This window comes from Cyprinus carpio, chromosome B18 (genome assembly GCF_018340385.1).
Source record: "Cyprinus carpio isolate SPL01 chromosome B18, ASM1834038v1, whole genome shotgun sequence".
NCBI lineage: Eukaryota > Metazoa > Chordata > Actinopteri > Cypriniformes > Cyprinidae > Cyprinus > Cyprinus carpio.
In genome coordinates this window covers 16,300,676-16,321,911 of record NC_056614.1, presented here as the reverse complement: position 1 = coordinate 16,321,911, position 21,236 = coordinate 16,300,676, and the positions used below count along the sequence as shown (strand labels likewise).

Below are 21,236 nucleotides of genomic sequence, written 5' to 3'. Positions count from 1 at the left end.
TGTAATTTATTCATGATAATAATATTTGTGTTAATAACATATTAATTTAAATGCATTTTTAAAAGATCCTGTTATCATTTACTTAGGTTTTCCAAACCTGTTTGAAAAGTTCCATACTATGGAAGCCAATGGGGATCATCAACCTTCAAAATATCTTATTTTGTGTTCGGCAGAAGAAAAAATTCACATAGGTTTGGAACAGCTTGAGGATGAGTAACTGATGACAATTTTTTTTATCTTTAAGTCATCCTGTGGTCCCCTTGGATGTTTGCTGAGGCCCCCAAGTGGATCCCAGACTCGTGGCTGAGAGTCACTGCTTTAAAGTGTCTGCCTTTTCTCTCACTGAATGATTTAATACCAGAGCAGCTATAATTAGTACATTTCCTCACATGATTCTGAGAAGAGCAATTATTAATGTTTAGAAAATATTAGAAACAAGAAAACTTGCAAAAATGCATTAGCATTTCAGTGTACTGTTAACAGGTTCTTTAATGGAGAAACTCTTAACAAAAGTCTGCCTGTGTACAAAAATGTGACATTTACTCACTAGATTTCCCTCCTCGTTTTTTCAGCTTTTTCCTTTTAGTCTATTTGAGCTGCTGGTCTTAATTAAAGCTTCCCTTTCTAGTGTTTCCCTTGTTGTGTGTCCAGTCTCTGCTCTGCACACCCTCTCCGCGGGCCTCTGTCCAGCTCGGATGATGATGGAAAGCAGAAGAATGCAGGAATCTGGAGGGAGATGATAATCCTGGTTGCTCACTGTAACGGTCAGTGGTGCTTTGATCTATTCTGCATTTGGTCTAGACCCAACCATTTCCTGGAATATAGCAGAGAAATTAAGTTTCAATACATGCGTCTCTCTTTCACATAGGTATTGGTGACTCAGCTGACCCATACGGTATTTGGAAAAGGTTGCTGTTTTGAACTCCCCTGTTTGGTTCCTACAACATATTTATACTCGTCTACATTTGATTTTAATTGGGGAAATGAAATGCCTGGAGAATTTTCAAATGTCTGTCTGGCACCTGAGCATGTTCTCTCCTCTGGCTCATCCATGCACGCATACCCAAAGTATTTAACCTGTCAAACCAGATGTTTGTTAGATAAGAACCTGCTGAGGCTTAAGGTCTGTTGGGTGACTTTTTGCCTGAGAAGCAGAAACTCAAGAAGCACTCTGGAAGGTTTAAAGTCGTTTTTTTTAAATGACTCACTGTAATCATATCGTCACAGGAAGACACGTTTGACACATCACAGGATGAACGAGGTGGAAGGGATGGGAGCTTTTGCTCCTATTAACCTAGTGTTTACAGATTAAACAGGTGAATGGGACTGTTATACTCACCCACAGAGTATTAGCTTTTAAAACCAGGTTAATTTAAGTTTGTTGTTGCTTAGGTGATGAATGCTGGAGAATGTGAGCTATTCAAGAGAGGTCTGGTTAGTACAAGCCGATAAGATATGTAATACTCCCACCTCTGCTCTTCATTTGGTCTTGTATATTAGGGGAAAAAGGGGTGATGCTACTTGAATTATGAGAAATTGTTGTCATCATGACCTGAATTTTTTTGAGGAAGCGGGCATATCATTCAGAAAAAGAAATTATGTGATAGATGTTTTACTCATTTTCTTACTCATATCTCAAGCGAAGCAAACACCCTCTGGACACATTTCACAGCAACAATATGAAAATTTGCTGTTACAAATTATGCCCCTTAGAGCTATTTTAAGCTGGAAATAACCAGTCGGTAGAGATAAGTGAATTTGTGACAAACATTACTGTTACTGTCTGTAACAGGACAGATCTTAGTCACCCTGTCGTGTTAAATTGAAAAGGTCCCTCATACCTCAGTCATGTCAGCAGAATGAGCAAACATGCCGATCGTACCTGTCTGGAATCACAAATATTTTTTTTGTTCTCTAAATTGTTCATCTCAAGTGTTTACATCCCTGTTGTACCCTAAAGGTCTACTTCAGGGTGTTATGAAACAAAATGATCATTCAAATCACAAAGCACCAGTGATGGTGATACAAACATTTAAAGCCAAATTAATTTACTATTTCAAATTAAAGAGGCAATGTACAACTGTTTTCAAGACTGATAATAATAAAACATTTCTTGAGCACCAAATGAGCATTAGAATGGTTTATGAAGCATCATGTGACACTGAAGACTGGAGTAATGGCTGCTGAAAAAATCATATTGGTAGACATTTTATATAAGCGTCCCCTTTGAGCATCTTTTGTTGTTCGCTCAATTTAGATTCCCAATACAACATGGTGGGGACAGAAAATGTTTTGTAGTGCTCCAGACATGGAAATGACGTAAGAAGTATAGACCAGCTTTCATTAATGTTTGATGAGGAGCGAGGCTGGTGATATTTTTAATACAGGGACACTCAGTACTGCTAACACTGTTCACGCACCAAAAGACACGCTCGGACGTACAGGTTGTGTGGAAAGAGATGTGGAATGTTTGTGTGGGTTTCTGAGGTGTGTGCGCATTTATGTGTTAAGAATGCTGCCAGACTGGTCTGTACACTCTGCTTTGAGGACTTTACATTCCCCTGGCTCTCCCACATCCCACAGCAGGTTACCAGACCCAAGCCGCCAGTCGTCAGCCTCTCAGCTGCCTACCCAGCATTCCACAGGCTTTAGCTTAAAGAAAAAAGAATTCTTGGCGTGGGATGATTGGCCTGTAGCTTGAGGCTAAAGCGCTCTGTGCTGTCACACAACTTATAAGAACAGTCTAAGCAACAGGGAAACACTTGATCGCTGACTGGTCATGACATAGCAAAGTTGTGGATTTGTTACAGGAAATTTAAGGATGCCCACCTGTGCATGGCCTAGACATCATGCTATTTGCATAGATCTCTCTCCTCTGTTTTTTAATTAGTTGCCTGGCTTTTTGATCAGTAACCCATTGCCATCTTCCCAGGCTGTCATTGTTTTTGTCAGTATGATGGAGGTACATGAATATTGACCACTGGCCTCATCTGAAATCTGAGAGCTTAAGCTGGAATGTGAGACGTCACCTGGTCACCATGGTTACATATCTGTATCAGCTGCTCTTTGTCCTAGTTTGAGAGGACGGGCTGTTTTGTATTTTTCTCTGTGAGTGAGTGCTTGTGAACAGGTATGAGAGGAAGTCTGGAACAGTTACAGTCATTTTGTGTCTCGTTTGTGTGTAAAGATCAATGTGTAAATTTATAAATGACATTAAACTTCATGGTTTAATGAACACCTTTTTTTTGTTTAAAAAATGTTTATTAGGTGTGTATTATTTCAAATGGACAATTGTTCATTCAGTCAGGAGCTTTTTTTAACCTTGAAAACATAAGTAATTAAGTTCTGCCATCTAGTGGCCATAATGTCTACATCTCGATTTTGCCAGTATCCTGTGATTTGGATGTCCTGTCCGTCAAAATAATAATAATAATAAATGGCACAAATTACAAACATAATTGCAATGTTTTTCCTTGTTTTGTAATTTTTTTTATTTAAAAATAATAAAAACAAGTTAAGATAGATGTTCTGGCAAAAATCATATCTTGGATCAATCAGTGTTACCTGAAATGAAACGTGTCAAAAAGAGCTTGTATGTTTTTTTCTATATAACAGGATATAAATATAACAGGATATTTTCATTTCGGGAGAGAGATTACAGGTTGTTTTGGAACATAAATACTTATGGGTTCATTTGTACTTATGTAATGGTTTTAAACCGCATATAAAAAAGGTAAAAAGGTAACATTTTATTTAGTTAATTTTCAGTTTATTAGAAACTCTTTATCAAATGAGGCTGCAAAGGTATATTTTCATATGATTCTTTCTCATATTACTTATTGTCTGACAAGTTGGTCTAATACACATGCTACAGTTCTAAAACCACTGGAATTACTGTAAAAACAAGCACTTAAAATTTTAGATTAAAAAACAACAACAACTAGTTTTCACCATTGTCATATCTTAAATATGTATAACCTGCTTAGCTGGAAAAACATCACCAAGTTTAAAAATGTTTAGTTTATAAAATTAGGCATGGTTTAGCTCCTTCTCCTCTGGTTGATTTTATTAAATTTCAATCTATTAAAGCTGATTGCATAATTCCACATAGAAAAACCTTATTTGGTCAAGCTGTTTTTTTTTCAGGGCATTACATAAGTGGAATTCAATACCACAATCAATTAGAGAATGTACATCATTTAACTCATTAAGAAATGACTTCTTCATAACCAACAATGTGAACATTAGAGTTGTTTATATATCTTAATAAGCTGCTTTCTATGTAAATATCTTTAATAAATAATTTTTTTTTTTTTTTTTTTTTGTGGCCTAATAACATCTGGCAAAGGTACTACCAATGAAAAAAATTACATTTGCATTGCTACAAAAATCTCCTCTTGGAACCTTTACTTTTAAAAGTGCAGTGGCATTGCACTGGTGATAGCTGGGTGTTCTTGAAATATATTTTAATCGTTACTCTAACTATCTGAGAAGAAAAGGCCTTTGTAAACTCAGGAAATGATGCAGTAACTTGTTAAACATTTACTGAAAAAAACTAATAAGAAATCCGTTTTAAAAAGATTACAAGATTACCCCTTATTCCTTTTACCATAAGGGTTTGTTCTGATTTAGTTGTACTAGTTTACTTTGCCTATGCTATGCTATATACTGTATCAAGAACTTATCTACATTTCTGACACTTTTGCATCACATTCATTTGTAACATGTCATTGTGACACCGAAACTAGTCCTGTTTCTGCAGCTCTGGTGTAGATAAAAGGTGCATTGTAACACATTTGTTTTACATGTCTGTAAGATAAACACATCTAAGTCATGTAAAATTCATGCAGACATTCATAAAACCTCCTAAAACGTTTGTTTCTGCTGCTAGCACAGATCACCAGTATATGATAACAGTTTCCCACCTCGGTGAGAGTTTTACAAAAATACGATAATGAATTCATAGCTGATACACCACCTTAAATTAGCATTATAACATTAATTATGTATTCTATCTCTTGATGTTGTTACTGATCTGATCACATGTGAATCAAAGTTCTGTCTAATTTCTCAGAAGGTAGTTTGACTCTTTATCACAAAGGCTGCAAAGCTGATGGAGGTCAACCTGAAGAGCAAAGGCCTGAATTTGATCATCAATTTATGAACTCAATTCATTCATGTTTATTTGTATAGCGCATTTCACAATACGCATTGTTGCAAAGAAGCTTCATTGAAAATTATGAGTAATTTATCAGTGGTGACTATGTCAAGGTGATGTCTAATTGTAAAAATATAGGATAGCAAAAATCTTGTAGTTAGTTACTGTATTCAAACAGTAATGGTGTACACATTTAAAAGCAACAATGTTGTGATCAAACTTAAGGTAAGGAAAATGTATTAGTTTTGTATGTTGGTTCAGGGTTTACATCTTCAAGATAACCAGAGCTGGGTAGTAACGGATTACATGTAATCTGGATTACGTAATCAGATTCCAAAACTCAAGTACTTGTAATTAGAGTAAACTACTTTTTAAAATACTCGTAATCAGACTACAGTTACTTTTTTATGGATTACATGATTACATTTTATTTACACAATGGTAATAAGTTGTTCACAATTCATTGATTATCCTAAATGTCCTTTTTTTTTTTACATGTATATTTTTTCCTGTTAAACCTGCCACATATATACATTCGTGATTCTTCGAGTTTTTCCGGCGGAGAAGGGGAGAGGTGTCAGAATCGTGCTCAGAAGAAATCAGCAACAAGATAATGGAAAATGGAGGGGAACATAGCCTTTAATATGTTCTTTAATATATTTTTTGAAATGTTGATTTTTCATCATCTACCTTATGCACTTCAAGTGTTTTGAGATGAAATATTTAACTTAGTTATGGTCTTTAATATATTCAATATTTGACCTGGCAGTGATATTGCTGTGAATTTTATGTTTTTCAATATTGTTTCTTGTAATGTAGCTGTTTTCTAAATTTACTTAATTATAAGTAAATATCCTTTAAAATCATTAGATGTGATTTTGTTTTATTTAGTGTTACTAGCAAACACTAACAGCAAGGTACATTAGTGTGAGTATTTTGTAAGTATTAACTGTCCATACATTGCACTTGAAAAAAAAGTTATTGTGGCTCTTGTTGGTGAATTAAATATATTTTGTGGAATATATTTTTTCTTTGTATAGGTCAAAATAGTACAAGATTAGACTAATTCAATATATGTGATATCAAATAAGGGTTAGCACAAATGTAATCTAAATGTAATCCAAAAGTAATCAGATTACGTTACCAAAAATGTGTAATCCTAAGAGATTATATTACTGACTACAAATTTTGTCATGTAATCTGTAATCAGTAACTGATTACAATTCATAAGTAATCTACCCAGCTCTGAAGATAACTATGTAATGTTTACTAGTCAATATGTAAACACCATTCATATGGATTACGTATTCCATCAATACAAGCCATAAGGCTTCAAATATTTTAAATAAAATACATTTTTAAAAATGTAATTTATTCCTATGATGACACAGCTGAATTTTCAGTAGCCATTACGCCAGTATTCAGTGTCACATGATCCTTCAAAAATCATTCTAATATGCTGATTTAGTGCTAAAGAAACTTTTTAAAAAAATCAAACTGACTAAACTTTCGAACATAGTTTATATTAAGAACATTTCATATATTATATAAAATATTATGTAATTTTCTTACCCCATTAATAATTTGCTTAAACAGTTTTCAAGTCCTGTTAAATTTATGCTTAAAATATGAATAATAATTAAGATTTCTTAAATTATTATTATTATTATTATTTTTTGCATTTTGTTGTCGGAGGCATTTAGATATTTTGTAGGTGACTGCAATCACAAGCTTCTAAGAAAGACAGTCGTTTGGCACGGCAGTAGTATACACCCAACATTTCTGGTGTAGTTCAGCAGAATTCTTACATTTAACATGTATTTCCACATCAGTCTGTGGATATATTTGTGGTTAATTCCAAAGAAAAACATGATGTTCTAAATGAAACAGCACAAGGTGGAATCATCAGATTATATTTTTTTAATCTGTCACAATGTTTTATGAAAGAAGTTCTGGAATTGATTTAGACAGATGTCCTCAATCTTTTTTTCTTTTTTAAATTTTTTTTTTTTACTACTGTTATGCTCTGCTATCATTGCTGTGATTATGGCATATCATACAATAATATAATATTACAATATCTATACATTTAAGGATCTAAAAATATGTTAGTATCTAAGTTAAAGTATTTTGTTGTTGGCCATAAATTACAGTCAAACTTAAGCTTGAGAGAAAATCAGATATTCAAGACAGTTTCTGATATAAATCAATACATGGTATTAGAATAACATTGAGAAGACACCTGAATTGTTACTCATTTATCCCAGCTTTATACTGCACTAAGCTTATTTGGATTAAAACACCTTCTGAATGAGTAAATCTAAATGTAATGTACATGTAATGTTCTCTGTCAGGGAAGAAAGCAGCTTTGTTGCCTGGGAGGGACTAACAGAAGTGTGATCAGTTGCAGTTGTGATAAACATTCACAAACCTTCAAAGAGTTAATAGACTTCTTGACTTGTTGATTACACCCACACATCCAATACATACACACTAACATACATGCCTTCCATTGTAGACTGAGCTTCTGACTGATAATGGCATCTAGAATATGTGACAGTGTTCTGGTGACTGGATCAAACCGTGGAATTGGACTTGAGTTGGTTCGACAGTTGGTTGATTCACCCACGCCTCCAGTTCAGATCTTTGCTGGTTGTAGAGACCCAAATGGACAAAGATCACAGGTAAGAAACCATGCTAACACTATACAGAAAAGTTTAACTTGTTTACATGAGTATATTTGGTAAGCTTTCTTATAAATATACTATTGTTCCTTTTTTATAATACATTAACTAATTTGAATTAATTTATACAACTTAATTATTATACTTAATTATAATATATAATTAATTTACATAATTATACAATTCAGTTCATTTGTTATACAACTTGAAATGTTAGATTAGTAAAAGTACTGTTCATTGTTACATTATGGTATCTAAAAAAAGTTAACAAATGTTATTGTAAAGGGTTCCTGAAATCATAAAAACTACGTTTTCACTGTTGTCACTGCCATTTAGAATAAGGTTTTTGTTTGAATTCAGTAAATGCCAATGCACTATGTCCTGTATGAAAAAAAAAATTGAACTTTGTGTTACGTGGTCACAGATTACGAAAAAGAATGTGTGGTGTGGAAACTGATTTATCAGGAGAAACAAGAAGGACAAGCAATTTTAGTGGCTTTCCTCAGTCACAGCTCACTGACGTCTTTAAAAACATCTCTCTGTCATGTTAACAGTATAAAATCAGTTTGTTTCCTGTATTTTACTCTTATGTTATAAAACACATTTCAACATAATTCCTTTATAATCATCAGCACTTTAAAATCCATTTAATAAACCCTTATGATTTCTGTGGTAACAGTTTCTATGTGACCATTTGAATCTCTGTCACACATTCGTCATTACACAGCTGCTACAATAGTATCTTTCAAATTGTAACCGTCACGCGTGACACAAGTTATCAGCATATTCCCGTTAACACATACATTTCCCTAAATATATACACATATTTACAATTTCTGAGTCTCCTTTGTGTAAATTATCACATTCTGAGGTACTTTTCTATTTACATCCGTTGCTCTACGTTACTCGGTGAACTCTGGAAAAACTAATCTCGATTTACTTAAGATTTCTTTTATCACAAACGAGCTGTTTGACTACGAACACATAAGAAATGTGAGCGTACATGTTTTGACACGGATATTGACTTATTTTTTTACTTTTGTGAACACGCACCTGAGTTATCTGGAGAAACAAAAATGAATTTTAGTGCCTTTCCTCAGTCGCAGGCAGCTCCTCAGCGTCTGGACTCTGGAGTAAACACAGCGCATCACCATGACAATCTCGCGCTTCCACTCCCCTTATTGGCTGACACTGCTTTGTTTCACCCTCAGCATTTAATGGTGATGAATAACCAAAAAGACTCCGTGTACAAAACTGACTTCCTTTTTTTTTTCAGTCTCACAAAATATAATAAATAAACAAAAAAATAAAAAATTCACAAAACAGACATCACCATTGTGATTACACATGGGTGTATCACATTTGAACCATCTGTACTATTCCAGTTTTACAAAGACAGCATAGATGACTCACTGTGACATTGAAACTTGTTGGACAACTCTGCCGATTCTGTGCTGCATTTGGGGGATTTGTAACGTGTCTCTAAGATGTGACATTTTATAAGGATGTGTATCTCTAGAACATCCTGGAAAGCACTTCCAACTGCTTGTCTTCTAGGATCTCCAGGAACTAGCTCAGAAGCACCGGGATGTGATCACGGTTGTCCAACTTGGTAGGATATTTGCTGTAATTTTGTGGTTGAGTCATAATTCTGTTCATTAGGACTGTCCTTATCTCAAATTAAAGAATTAGTTCGCCCAAAAAATTATATTTGCTGAAAATGTACTTGCTGAAGATGTAGTTTGTTTATTTATCAGAACAGATTTGGAGAAATTTACCATTTCATCATTTGCTTAGATTATTGTGATGTTTTAATCAGTTGTTTGGCATCCGAGGATCCATTGGTGAGCAAGTGATGTAATGCTAAATTTCCCCAAACTTATTCTGATGAGCACACAAACTCCTCATATTTTCAGAATGTTGGTTTATCTAATTTCTCAACAGACACGACTAGTCCTACTAGTATCACAGAGGCCTCAAAACTGGTGGAAACCAAGCTGAAGGGCAAAGGTCTGAATTTGATCATCAACAATGCTGGTGTGAACATCCCAGGATCCCTAGCTGAGACAGGAAAACAGGAGATGGTGGATGTGTACACAACCAATGTTGTAGGACCCATGCTCATCGCAAAGGTGGCTGAACCTTCAACACTGCAACAAATGATTGTCTTATTTGGTATTTTTGTCTTGTTTTCCATTGCATATATATATATATATATATATATATATATATATATATATATATATATAATGTGACTTAAGACATTAAGTCTTTTGAAAAATGTATAAAAAATTAAGTGTATGCTTAAAACAAGAAAAAAAAAAATCTGTCAGTTGGGTAGAAAATGTAAGTTTTTTTCTAACCCCACTAACAGATTTTCTTCTCTTCAGAAAACAAGACATAAAATCATTTTGCTCCTTCTTGATTTAGGAATGTTTTGATATTTGTATTTAAAATTAAATAAGACAAAAATACTGAGTAAGAAAATTATTTCTTGCAGTAAAAACTTTGTAACATTATTGTGTAGCATTGTCCCTGTACAGTAATTGACGTTAATTCATTTTCAGGATTTCCATCCCCTCCTGTGTAAGGCAGCAGCTCAGTTTCCTCATCAAGCAAAAATGTCTTGCAGTAGGTCAGCTATCATCAATGTCTCCACACTGCTGTCATCCATCACCACATGCCCTGAGAATTTCTCTGTGTCTCCAATGTACCCCTATCGGGTCAGCAAGGTACCCAAAACCCTTTTACTGTGCCACAGACAACAAAACATAAACATTTCTTCAAGTATTATTAACCATAGATGTTATTTAACTCTTAAATTACTATTAAAACTATTACATCTTGGCTGTTTCTTTACTTCAGGCAGCACTGAACATGTTAACTCGCTGCTTGGCAGAAGATTTAAAAAAAGATGGCATTCTTGTTATGTCTCTCCATCCAGGATGGGTCCAGACAGAAATGGGAGGCCCAAAGGTAATACAAAGCGCTTGCTAAAAATGTGTTTTTACATTCATGTCAGTGGTTTACTTTCTTTGGCATCCTCACATTTGTCATTTTTGTTGTGGCACCCTCAGGCTCCCCTGACGACTGCTGAGAGCATCAGCGGTATGATGAAAGTCATCACAAGCCTCACCGAGAAAGACACTGGAACTCTTTTAGATTGGGAAGGCAAAAACATCCCCTGGTGATTACGCCTCTCATTTTGTGTGTCTTTACACATCTTAAGTTTGTGTGAGAACATTTTTTCTAAGAGATATTCTAGTATAAGACATGGTATTTATTTACAGGTTCACAAAGTTTGTAATACAACAATGAAAAATGTGCCATTGGTGTAATGCATGTGCAGAAGATCTCATATCAAAACATGAAAACAGGTTTTGTATGCCTTGAAGTTTTGCCCTATTGATATTTGTATTGCTGACTTTCCAAATTAAATATTAGCAATTGTAATAAAATTAGCTGTGAGACAATGGGGGGAATGGGTAAGTAAAGGAAGATAAGGAATATGTAAAGAGAGAGCCAAAAAAGAAACAAAGCCCACCACAACATGCCCTTCTACAGCTGAGATTTCCAGAAAGGACAATAAAATTATGTACAATAACAAAGAAAAACCAATAACTGTAAGAGCTTTCCTGCCACTGCGTGTCTGATAAAATATTTGGTGAATAACGTGATCGTCAATCTTCCAAAACTACATGGGTACAGTACGCCCTCTAGTGTTATATAAATATACCCATTTTAGTGCAGTGGTTTTCGGCCTTTTTGACTCTGAGGCCACCCTTTTTCCATGACAATATTCAACATCTCTTCGATTCATACCGTTTTGAACCTCTGCTATTTCTGTTGTAATAAAAATAAATGAACTAAAAACATCATGCCAGTATTTTTATTTGTAGTAGTAGTTTTAAATTAAGATTATGTTACTATAATTCAGTTGAAATTATTTTAAGACTTATTTGGCCACCCGTTGAGAACCACTGGTTGAGTAACTTGTAGTCTACATAATAAGTCATTACTACAGTATCTGCAGGAGTTAAAGTTATAATAATGTTTATCCATCCCATATCATCTCGGATTTAGCTGTGTTTACTCATCTTGTGACTTAATTCTTAACCCTGTTAAAGAAGCTATACTCCCAGAGAAACAAAGGTAGATCAATTATAGACATTCAAATGCTTGAAGACTTCCAGAAGAAGCAGCAGCCAGCCCTATTGAATTGTTCTGTTAGATTGATTTAAGGATGAAGCTCATGATAACTAGTCATTTCACCTTAAAATCAACAATAAGAAATTATAGTCTATATAAAGAATATTTAATTATAGATAAATTTAATTAAAAAATTTAATTATAGATAAAAAAGAATATGTCACAGGATGTGTAATGTGTGTGTCTTCTGTTTCAAAGTATCTTTTTAAATATATATATTATAATAATGTTACTTTTTATTTAATTCTTTTTTTCTGTAAAAAAGCCTCTAAATAGGCTGTCTAATGGCAGTGTCAACCTACCCCATTCGTTTTGTGAGAGTTTGACAATATTATGCCGTGATTATATATATATAGCCTATATATTATATATACATATATATATATTACATTTTATATTTGCAAAACTGTAAACTAATTCTTCAAATAAAACAAAAGTGTTACATCAATAATAAATGATAAGATAAATATTAATTTTGTTTAAACTTAACCTACTAAGATAACTGACAGTTTGTTTAGCAGACATTTAATATGTTTAAAGGTGACCTAATCAATCAGTCTGACAAAAGAATCAATCATACGAGGTTCCAGATTTCGATTTGCTTGGCAGCGAGTGAAGTGATTCATTGACAGCGGTCTTGCTGTGTGTTGTTATGTTGAGGAGAGAACTGACTGTTGATTTTTCATTAACTATCAGCTGCCTCATGAGTCATGGCGATACTCCTCTAGTCCTGTGAAAACAAGGACAGGAGGTTTTTCTCTCTCTCCCTCTCTCTCTCTCAGCTTTGAAAGTAAAAGAGGTGTGCATAAACAGACGCCTCTGGACGCGGGCGTGCACGCTTCACCCGCTGCTCGTTAAGATTAAACACTCTTTAACTAGTTAACGTCACTTTTATGCTTAGTTCATCACACGGGGTTTAGTCGCTTGGACATACATACCAGTACTCCTCAGGTAGGAACCTCATAGTGGATACATAGCTTTGTTAAAGAGCATGTTTGTATTTGAGAGAGTATATTTTTATAATTATGGCATGTTTTGGGTAAGTCAGAGACAACAACAACTAAATTTTTGATTATTTATTTGGAAATATCTGCTCGTTTTGACGTGAGGCAGCTGTGAGACTTCATTTCCCATCGTTAATCATTAGTCGCTTGGAGAGGAGTTTTGTGCCAGTCTGGGATATTCCCGATATTCCCACTTTACAACCTGATTCAAACAGAGGTTGTCATGGAAACCGAGAGATTGTTTCCTTCTAGTAAGGAGGGTCTGACTGCTTGATTGTGAGAAGAAATAGGAAAGCAAACTTTGTGGTAAGTGGCAAGTGCATAGCTGGGTTCTGGACTATGACTGAATTATTGTTAAAGTTGCTCATGTGAAATAATGAAGTTTTACAAATAATTTATTTTATTTTGTGGGTGAAGCACCAGTAAACTGGCCCTCTGATGTGTTTTACACTTCAATATTGCAGTATTCTGTAAATAAGTCAACTTGAATGGTTTATAAATGGGTGTTCTTCAACTATAAGCACTTTGGACCTCCGAATGCCCTAAAAACATTTTTTCACACAATTTTAATTTTTGTGCGACCAATTTCTATCATTGTATATATAAATGAATCACAGCAGAATTCTGTCATTTTTGTCTGAAAGGTTTTAACAACATTGTCGTTTCCACCACAACTCAAGAAAGATGATGGACTTGGCATTTTAAATAATTAAAATAAAATGTAAATTAAAATGTCTCAAACTCTTTTGTTTAGCTAAGGCTAATTTCATGGCCAGCATTTTATGTATCCAAAATACACTCAATTAAATATTTGTAACTGTTTTAGCTGTTGATTTCTTGCATAACTTGATAAAATTAAGGCTTGATTGGAAATGACGGGCAATACACATATTTGTAAACAAGTAGGCCTACAATTCCTTTAAAAATAGGGACAATGGGGCGGAACAAGTGCTTTTGAAAAAAATAATTTACACAGTAAATATTGAAATGGTTGATGTTTGTTGTTTATTTGTTTTTTGTTTTGATCACAAATTTTAAACAAAATAACACATAATAATTAATATCATTTTATTATTTACATTCATATTTATTATATATATATATATATATATATATATATATATATATATTATATATATATATATATATATATATATATATAAATTATTGGTCTAGGACAATTGGATGAATCAATAAAATCTATACATGAAAGGCATTTGAAAAGTAGCAAAATATAAATGATAAAGATAGTAACATGTTACTCACATTGCATTGGCTCCATGATCATTAAGTACCTGGACAGAAAGTGAAATAGCTGCAGCTGATGTGCCATGTTACACTCTTATCACTTATGAAAGAATTTTTCACAGAAATATACATTCCAGAACAAGTTATCACCATGTTTATGTTCTGTTTTGGCTCAATTCTTCTTTGAGGGACTGAGAATTGTATTTAGTTGACTCCATTTATAGAACAGATTGGTAACAATTAAATATAACAACTATTTACTGAAATCTGAAATGTAGTCTTTAACAGCGCAACATAAACTTCAGTTCTACCCCTCTAATTCTGATGGGTTTTCTCAGTCAGCTTATACAATGCGATTAGCAGAAGACAACTAGATTTACATGCAGTGAATCAAACAAAATATTTCTTTATGTAAATTTTCAAATAAATTTGCTGGTTAGAAAGTATTAACAGAATTAATTACCACAAATACATTCATTTGGTTTAATGTTTAATTGAGAAAACAGCTGACTCACTCAGCATGAGAAAAATTAGAGGGAAAACAGTTTTTTCTCTCTGTTGATCAAGCAAAACAGAAGGAAGTGCTTTTGACCTGGGGAATAGCTTTCTATGTCTATACACATACACACTCACTATATCTGTATACACAGAGTAACGAGCTATTTTCTGTGCCTTGATGTTATAGAAAGCACATTGTCAATGCTGCAGTATTTTTACAGTACATATATGTTAAAACTGTGTCATTCATTTACTGTAGAGCCCTGTGTTAGTGTTGCGTTTCAGTGTTTTAGGCAGCTGTTCGCACAGGTCTTCTCTTTGACCTCAGTCTTGTAGTGGTCAGCAGAAAACAAACAGCCGTGAGAGGGGAAGAAACCAGGGACATGACATATTACATGTCGACACATGGCTTGAGCTGTGTTTTACTCTCTGAAGCTAAAGTACAGATTTTTTTCTTTCAGTTTGTTTTTCTCACGTTTCTAGTTTCCTCAGTCTCTGTTGAGTGTCACACGTCTGCTCTCTGGTTGCTTTTTATCTCTATTACAGTCACACAGATTCCATTGACTCACACTTTAAAGCAGTAGTTTGCTCACTATATAAGTTTGTGTTGTAAACTTTAAAAGACTCTTTACACAGTAAAACACATCTTAAAAGCACCGTAAAAGTAGTCACAATATATTTCGATTCTGCTAAAGCAATAAGATAGCTTAGATTTTAACGCTTAAAATAGGGAACAAATCTGAGAAAATTAGAAAACATCAATTTTTCATTATAAATTTTTATCTTCTTTAAAGATTGTATGGTTAAATTAAAGAACACACATTGATCACATTTGCAAACAGTAATGTGCAGTTAAACAACATTGAAATATTGAGCAGATTTCCAAAGGAATTATAGGAATGCACAAATAGTCTTTACAAAAAGATGCACAACAGAATACACATGCACACACGATACTTATGATGCATTACAGTTTTTTTTTTTTTATCTCATTAAGCTCATATAGAATAATAAATCTTAGTTATGCAGTTTTTATGCTTTAGCAACATGATCTTTTAGCCAACAAGTGCTGTTTCTAGGACATAAAAACTGATTAAGGGTAGTTGCAATATAAATCATGCAGTAAAACAAATACTTTAAGTGCAGTCCGCTGACATAAAGGAATTTGTCACCCAAAAATGAAAATTTACTGAAAATTAATTCACCCAGGTCATCCAAAATGAGTTTGTTTCTTTTGGAGAAATTAATTTGCTTGCTCACCAATGAATCATAGTGAATGGGTGCCGTGTGAATGAGAGTTCAAAATGCTGATAAAGAAACCACAATAATCCACAAGTAATTGACATGACTCCAGTTCATCGATTAATGTCTTGTGAACAAAAAGCTGGTGTTTGTAATAAAATCCTCCATAAGGCGTTTTAACTATAACCATTGCTTCTGGCCAAAATAAAACTTAATAATAACACTTCCTCTAGTGAAAATGTCCATGCCCTTTTGTCCTCTCACATCAAAATCCACAAACATATTTTTTTAGAACTATTTTAAAATGTTTTACTTGTAAACATTGTTTGATCTGTGCATATTTCGCTCTTAATTCAGACTAGACAACTTTTTCACTGGAGCAATATTATAGATAGAGGACTCTTATCTTAGCCAGAAGCAATGGTTTGAAGTTAAAAACATCTCAGTGATGAATTTGTTAATTACAAACATGCAGATTTCACTTGACATTACATTAATGGATGGAATGGAGTACATTACTTGTAGATTACTTGCGGATTATTTCGCTGTTTTATTTGAACTCTCACTCTGATGGCCCATTCACTGCGGTTATCATGTAATGCTAAATATCTCAAAATCTCTTACAATGAAGAATCAAACTTTCAGATTTTTTTTTTTTTGGTTGAACTGTTCCTTTAAACTAAATGCAGTGATGAATGAATGTCAATTTAATGAGTGTGTGAATAATACATACACTGGCTGAGCTAATGGTGAGGCAACAGGGGCGATGGCCACAGCCAAAATCTTATCATCCTTTTCAGTGCCCCGTTATGGGAAATTATTGGTTATGGACACTAAGCCACATAATTTACATGGCTTGTGCCCTACATTTAGGGATTGACTTTGTTCTTGCCAACAGGAAAACATTTATTTGATCACATTTAATTAATTTAACCACACAACACACAATTCTGTACTATAAAGCATTCAACAAGGTTTATACAAACAATGTTGAAATGGGATCATTTTTGTATCCAGTGTAACTTCATTTAGTCCAAAACCGATAGTTTTGTTTATGATACTGCTTCTTAATTTCCTCAAAAAGGAAGAAACAAAGAAAGAAAGGGGTATTGTTTCCAAATGTGAGAAATCATATTGACATTTTGCTTCTCACATTTTGACCGCTCTGATTCTAGAATGGATAGATAATATTCAAAAATGGAAAGCAGAGAAGTGATGCATTCCCTATTCCCATCAAAACAAGCAATTAAAAAGAAGACAATAAATAATATTTATTTAAAATTCATTCTCTTACACATATAATCAGTTGTAAGAAAAGTTTGCAGGAAAGTCCCCATTGTGTGGTTGAGATAGAGAGATGGTTACAGGAGGAAGCGTTTATTGGTACGGATGTACAGGGTGACAGATCGAGACGTTGAGGTCACAGCAGCCTGTGATGCACTTCTTCCTTCCACATAAACTCGCAGAAGCTGCCAGCATGATATGAAACTCATTGCAAGCTTAAATATTGCTCATTTATGTATCAGTAGTCATGAACTGTACATTATCAAAAAATAACCCATGCCATCATTTGTTTTCACCCCCTGAACACTAGATATTTTGTTCCATATACGCCCTTATGCCCTCGCATGTCTGACTTTGATAGGAGACATATGAAACAGAATAGAGCTCTGAGTGATATGTGCAGTACAAAGACAGGAAATGTTTGGTCATTTTTCCCTCTGCCCTGCTCTGTTTTTAAATGTCTATGTTGGCCTGATGCTTCCTGATAAAAGGGCAGGGTGGACAATGAATAAACGCAGAAGCTTGATTCCATTTCAGTATGCTGCTGATAATATAACCCTTTCTTGAAGGCCTTGTTCAGTGCTGTATTAGTGCTACAAATAAAAATAATGAATTATTGTATGCTGTTTGTTAGCTATTTGTAAGTATGTTCTCATTCCAGAGTAACCAGCTCTCTTTCTGTTGTCATACTGCATGTATTGTCCAGTGGAGGGCAGTGTTGGATCATGATTCTGAATTATTTCATGTGTGGTTACTGCTATTGCAGGGAGGAGTCATAACATCATATTTGTCATAGCCACTGTTTTTCCGCCCATTTATGTTGTTCTTCTACAGACACACACACACACACACACAAAATGGTTAAACATTTATTAACATATTTATGTAGTCCACCTCATTGCACAGGACAATCTGTCCTGTTCTTACTTTAATTTTCATAGAGAGCCTGATTTAGTAATAATATCTGGCCTGTATGCAATTCTCCCTACTTCTGTCAGAGTCAGATGAAGCAAATTACTATGTCACATTACACATCATGTGGGGTCCTAGACAAGCTCAGCTAAGCTGTTTACATGTGTGATGTAAGTGGAAAGAGAAGCAATCAGGATAAAAAGCATCTTTACTAAATGAAAACAACTACAACAACACAACACCTGCCAACACAATGGAGGCTTTGTGGAAAGGAGTGAGACATTCTATTGTGGGTAGAGAAAGATAACACTCATCATCTGCTGCCTGCAGGGAAACCTCGCTCTCTTTTACTATACCCTGTTCTCGCTTTCTGTGAGAAAATCATCTGCTGCTTGCTTGACATGTAAATGTATTTATTTTATTAATGTGTATTGTATTATATTATATTATGCAGTAATTATAGGATATTATGCTATTTTTGTATCAATTCAACACATAAAAAAATAATCTCTGAACACATTTAAATAGGGTTCAGTAAAAACTGGAGGAAGAATTTCCACTCATTTTGTTTCATTTCTATGTAGATGACAATGACACTGATTTCATCACCAAGTTTATCAATGAAAGATGAATGAAATGTATTTAACAATACATAAATATTTGTTTGCTTTTTATTTATTTATTTATTCATTAATTACTTTTTTAAAGTAAAAATAAGTTTCCAATGATGTACCTGATCAAATACCAGTTTTACAATTCAACAGATATAAAGCCAAGTAAAGCTGGCTGTTAAAATGTACACTCTGCAACGAAGATGAGACATGCTGCATCTACAATTTGTTTTGGCAGCTTCTTTCCATACATGGCTATGAGTGCAGCCAGAGAAATTACAAACATAGGCTTTATAGGGCATTACAGTTCACAGTGAATAGGAAACACCTAGGCACTAGGAAACAGTCTTAAAATCAGGGAAAAAATACAAATGGGTTCTTTGTGTAGCCTTCCTTGTTTACTGATGTTGACAAGGCAGAACTGCATTAATTTGGAGTTGTTTAGGGCCTGGTTGATGGGACACTTGTCATGTGACAGAAGCTGCTCTACATGCAAAGGGTGAAAAAGTGAAAATGTCACTTAGTTCCATTTAGAATTAAATACCTACAAGTAAAATTTACTGCAAAATATCAAACAAAAAAGTGGAATCAGCAAACAAATGATTTTAGAGCGCTGCTCTCAGAACAAACTTCACCACTTGATATTTGTTATGTTATTTAAAGAATATTCAAAAAATTTTACACACTTCAGCTTTAATTTGCACCAGATACTGATTCATTTTTAATTGTCACTTAAGTGTCCAGATAGCTTCTGTGCCCACTGCTGTCTTTGCATATTAAATTTAGAAAATCAGAAAGTATTTTAACATCAAAAAATTTTACACACTTCAGCTTTAATTTGCACCAGGGAAGAGTTAAAGCCATCGGATTTAAATTTTTAAATGGAATATACAGAAGATCTCTTGTGCTTCATTCTTTCCCTTTCTTGTTTGCTTTTTCTCTTTCCTGCTCTTCAGAATAAATTCAACCAAGTGGGTCAACTCATGCAAAAAGACACAATGTGCATGAGCTCATTGCTAGCCATGTTCTTGCATCCCCAATGTGGGCTTTGAATTCACTCGTCACTTTTTCTTTCACTTCTGCCTTCACTGCTCCTTATCCTCCTCCCTCTCCCTCTCTTTTTCATTACCATCACTTTTCTGGGGATAACAGACACTCAGCAGTTTTTCACTGCTATCAATAGGAGCATTAAAATGAGCCTGGGTAAGAAACCTTTTGTTAGAGCTTAATTACCGGGTCTGGATCTGGACATTGGCTGTAATCCACACGCCCACCACCGGACACTATCTGTGTCCAATTGTGTTTCCTCAAACTGTGGCTAAGAGGGTACTAAAATGCAAACTTAGCTGTATCTGCCGAGATATACACTTCTTTCTAGTCTCTAAATGTTTACGTGCTCACCATTCACTCACAGGCCGGGTCACATGAGATGCTATCACTCACACTTCCTCTCCGCCTGCTGAGCAGCGTGCCCAGGGGAAAGGACCAATAAGCATATTATTATGACCCGGTCACCAGGGTCCCACCCTGCTTTAATCTAAGAGGAATCTAGGCTGGAAAGACAGATTAACTGGACTGAAGGGTCAAAGATTCACCCCCTGGGTCTTGTGTCCTGCCTGAAGGTCTCAGAAATGATGGGGGTTGGTCATTTAGAGAGACATTAAAACATTAAATAAACAAATAAACTTAAAATAATAAACTAATACAATTTTACAATTATTTTTATTATTATTAAAGAAGTCACATTAAATATTTTTATTAAATGAGGATCCACTACTGCTCAAAAGTTTGGAATAATTACACATTTTTTTATGTTTTTGAATGAAGTCTCATGCTCAACAAAGCTGCATTTATTTGATTAAAAATATAGTAAAAACAGTAAAAAACAGAACTCTAATTAATTTAAATTTAGAATGATATCTGAAGGATCATGTGACACTGAATACTGGAGTAATGGCTACTGAAATTCAGCTTCACCATCACTGGAATAAATGTATTTTTTAAATGTATTGAAATAGAAAACAGTTATTTTAAATTGTAATAATATTCCACAATATTCCTGTTTTTATTGTATCAAATAAGTCCAGCCTTGGTGAGCATAAGAGATTTCTTTTAGCAACATTAAAAAAAAAACTTTGTTATTCCGAATGTTTGTGTACACACCTGTCGGAATATAGGTTTATATTTTAATTTCCATTTAGAAGTAAATTAAACATAATTAATTAATATAAAGAGGAAAATTCATAAATTATTTCAATAAATATCTTTTAGTTTAGTTTTGAAAACTGATATGGTACGTGACGTCCACTTTTCATGTCTGAAGTGCTATTAATTAGAATTATGTTGTCTTAATGACTAGCTGCACTATAGTGGCAGACTTAATGGT

The 21,236-nt window shown here is 34.1% G+C and overlaps 2 protein-coding genes and 1 long non-coding RNA gene across 3 annotated transcripts in view; 2 read left to right on the top strand and 1 right to left on the bottom strand.

Annotated features, from left to right (window-relative positions):
* Positions 1-463: 463 nt before the first annotated feature.
* Positions 464-9,306, bottom strand: LOC122140431. Its single transcript, XR_006157106.1, has 3 exons — positions 8,896-9,306; positions 7,661-7,807; positions 464-814 (listed from the first exon to the last, which is right to left on the bottom strand). It is a non-coding gene; the product is annotated as an uncharacterized LOC122140431 (long non-coding RNA).
* Positions 7,696-11,718, top strand: LOC122140430 (C-factor-like). The gene is made up of 6 exons (XM_042744039.1): positions 7,696-7,842; positions 9,400-9,454; positions 9,787-9,974; positions 10,410-10,574; positions 10,708-10,818; positions 10,920-11,718. The coding sequence occupies exons 1-6, from the start codon at positions 7,696-7,698 to the stop codon at positions 11,031-11,033; spliced, it is 780 nt and encodes a 259-aa protein (XP_042599973.1). The 3' UTR covers positions 11,034-11,718.
* A 1,141-nt stretch (positions 11,719-12,859) lies between these two features.
* LOC109108665 (rho family-interacting cell polarization regulator 1-like) overlaps positions 12,860-21,236 on the top strand; it is a 66,113-nt gene continuing 57,736 nt past the window's right edge. The window contains exon 1 of the mRNA XM_042744033.1: positions 12,860-13,002. The gene's annotated coding sequence lies outside the window, so the exon portion shown is untranslated. The remainder of the gene's footprint in view (positions 13,003-21,236) is intronic.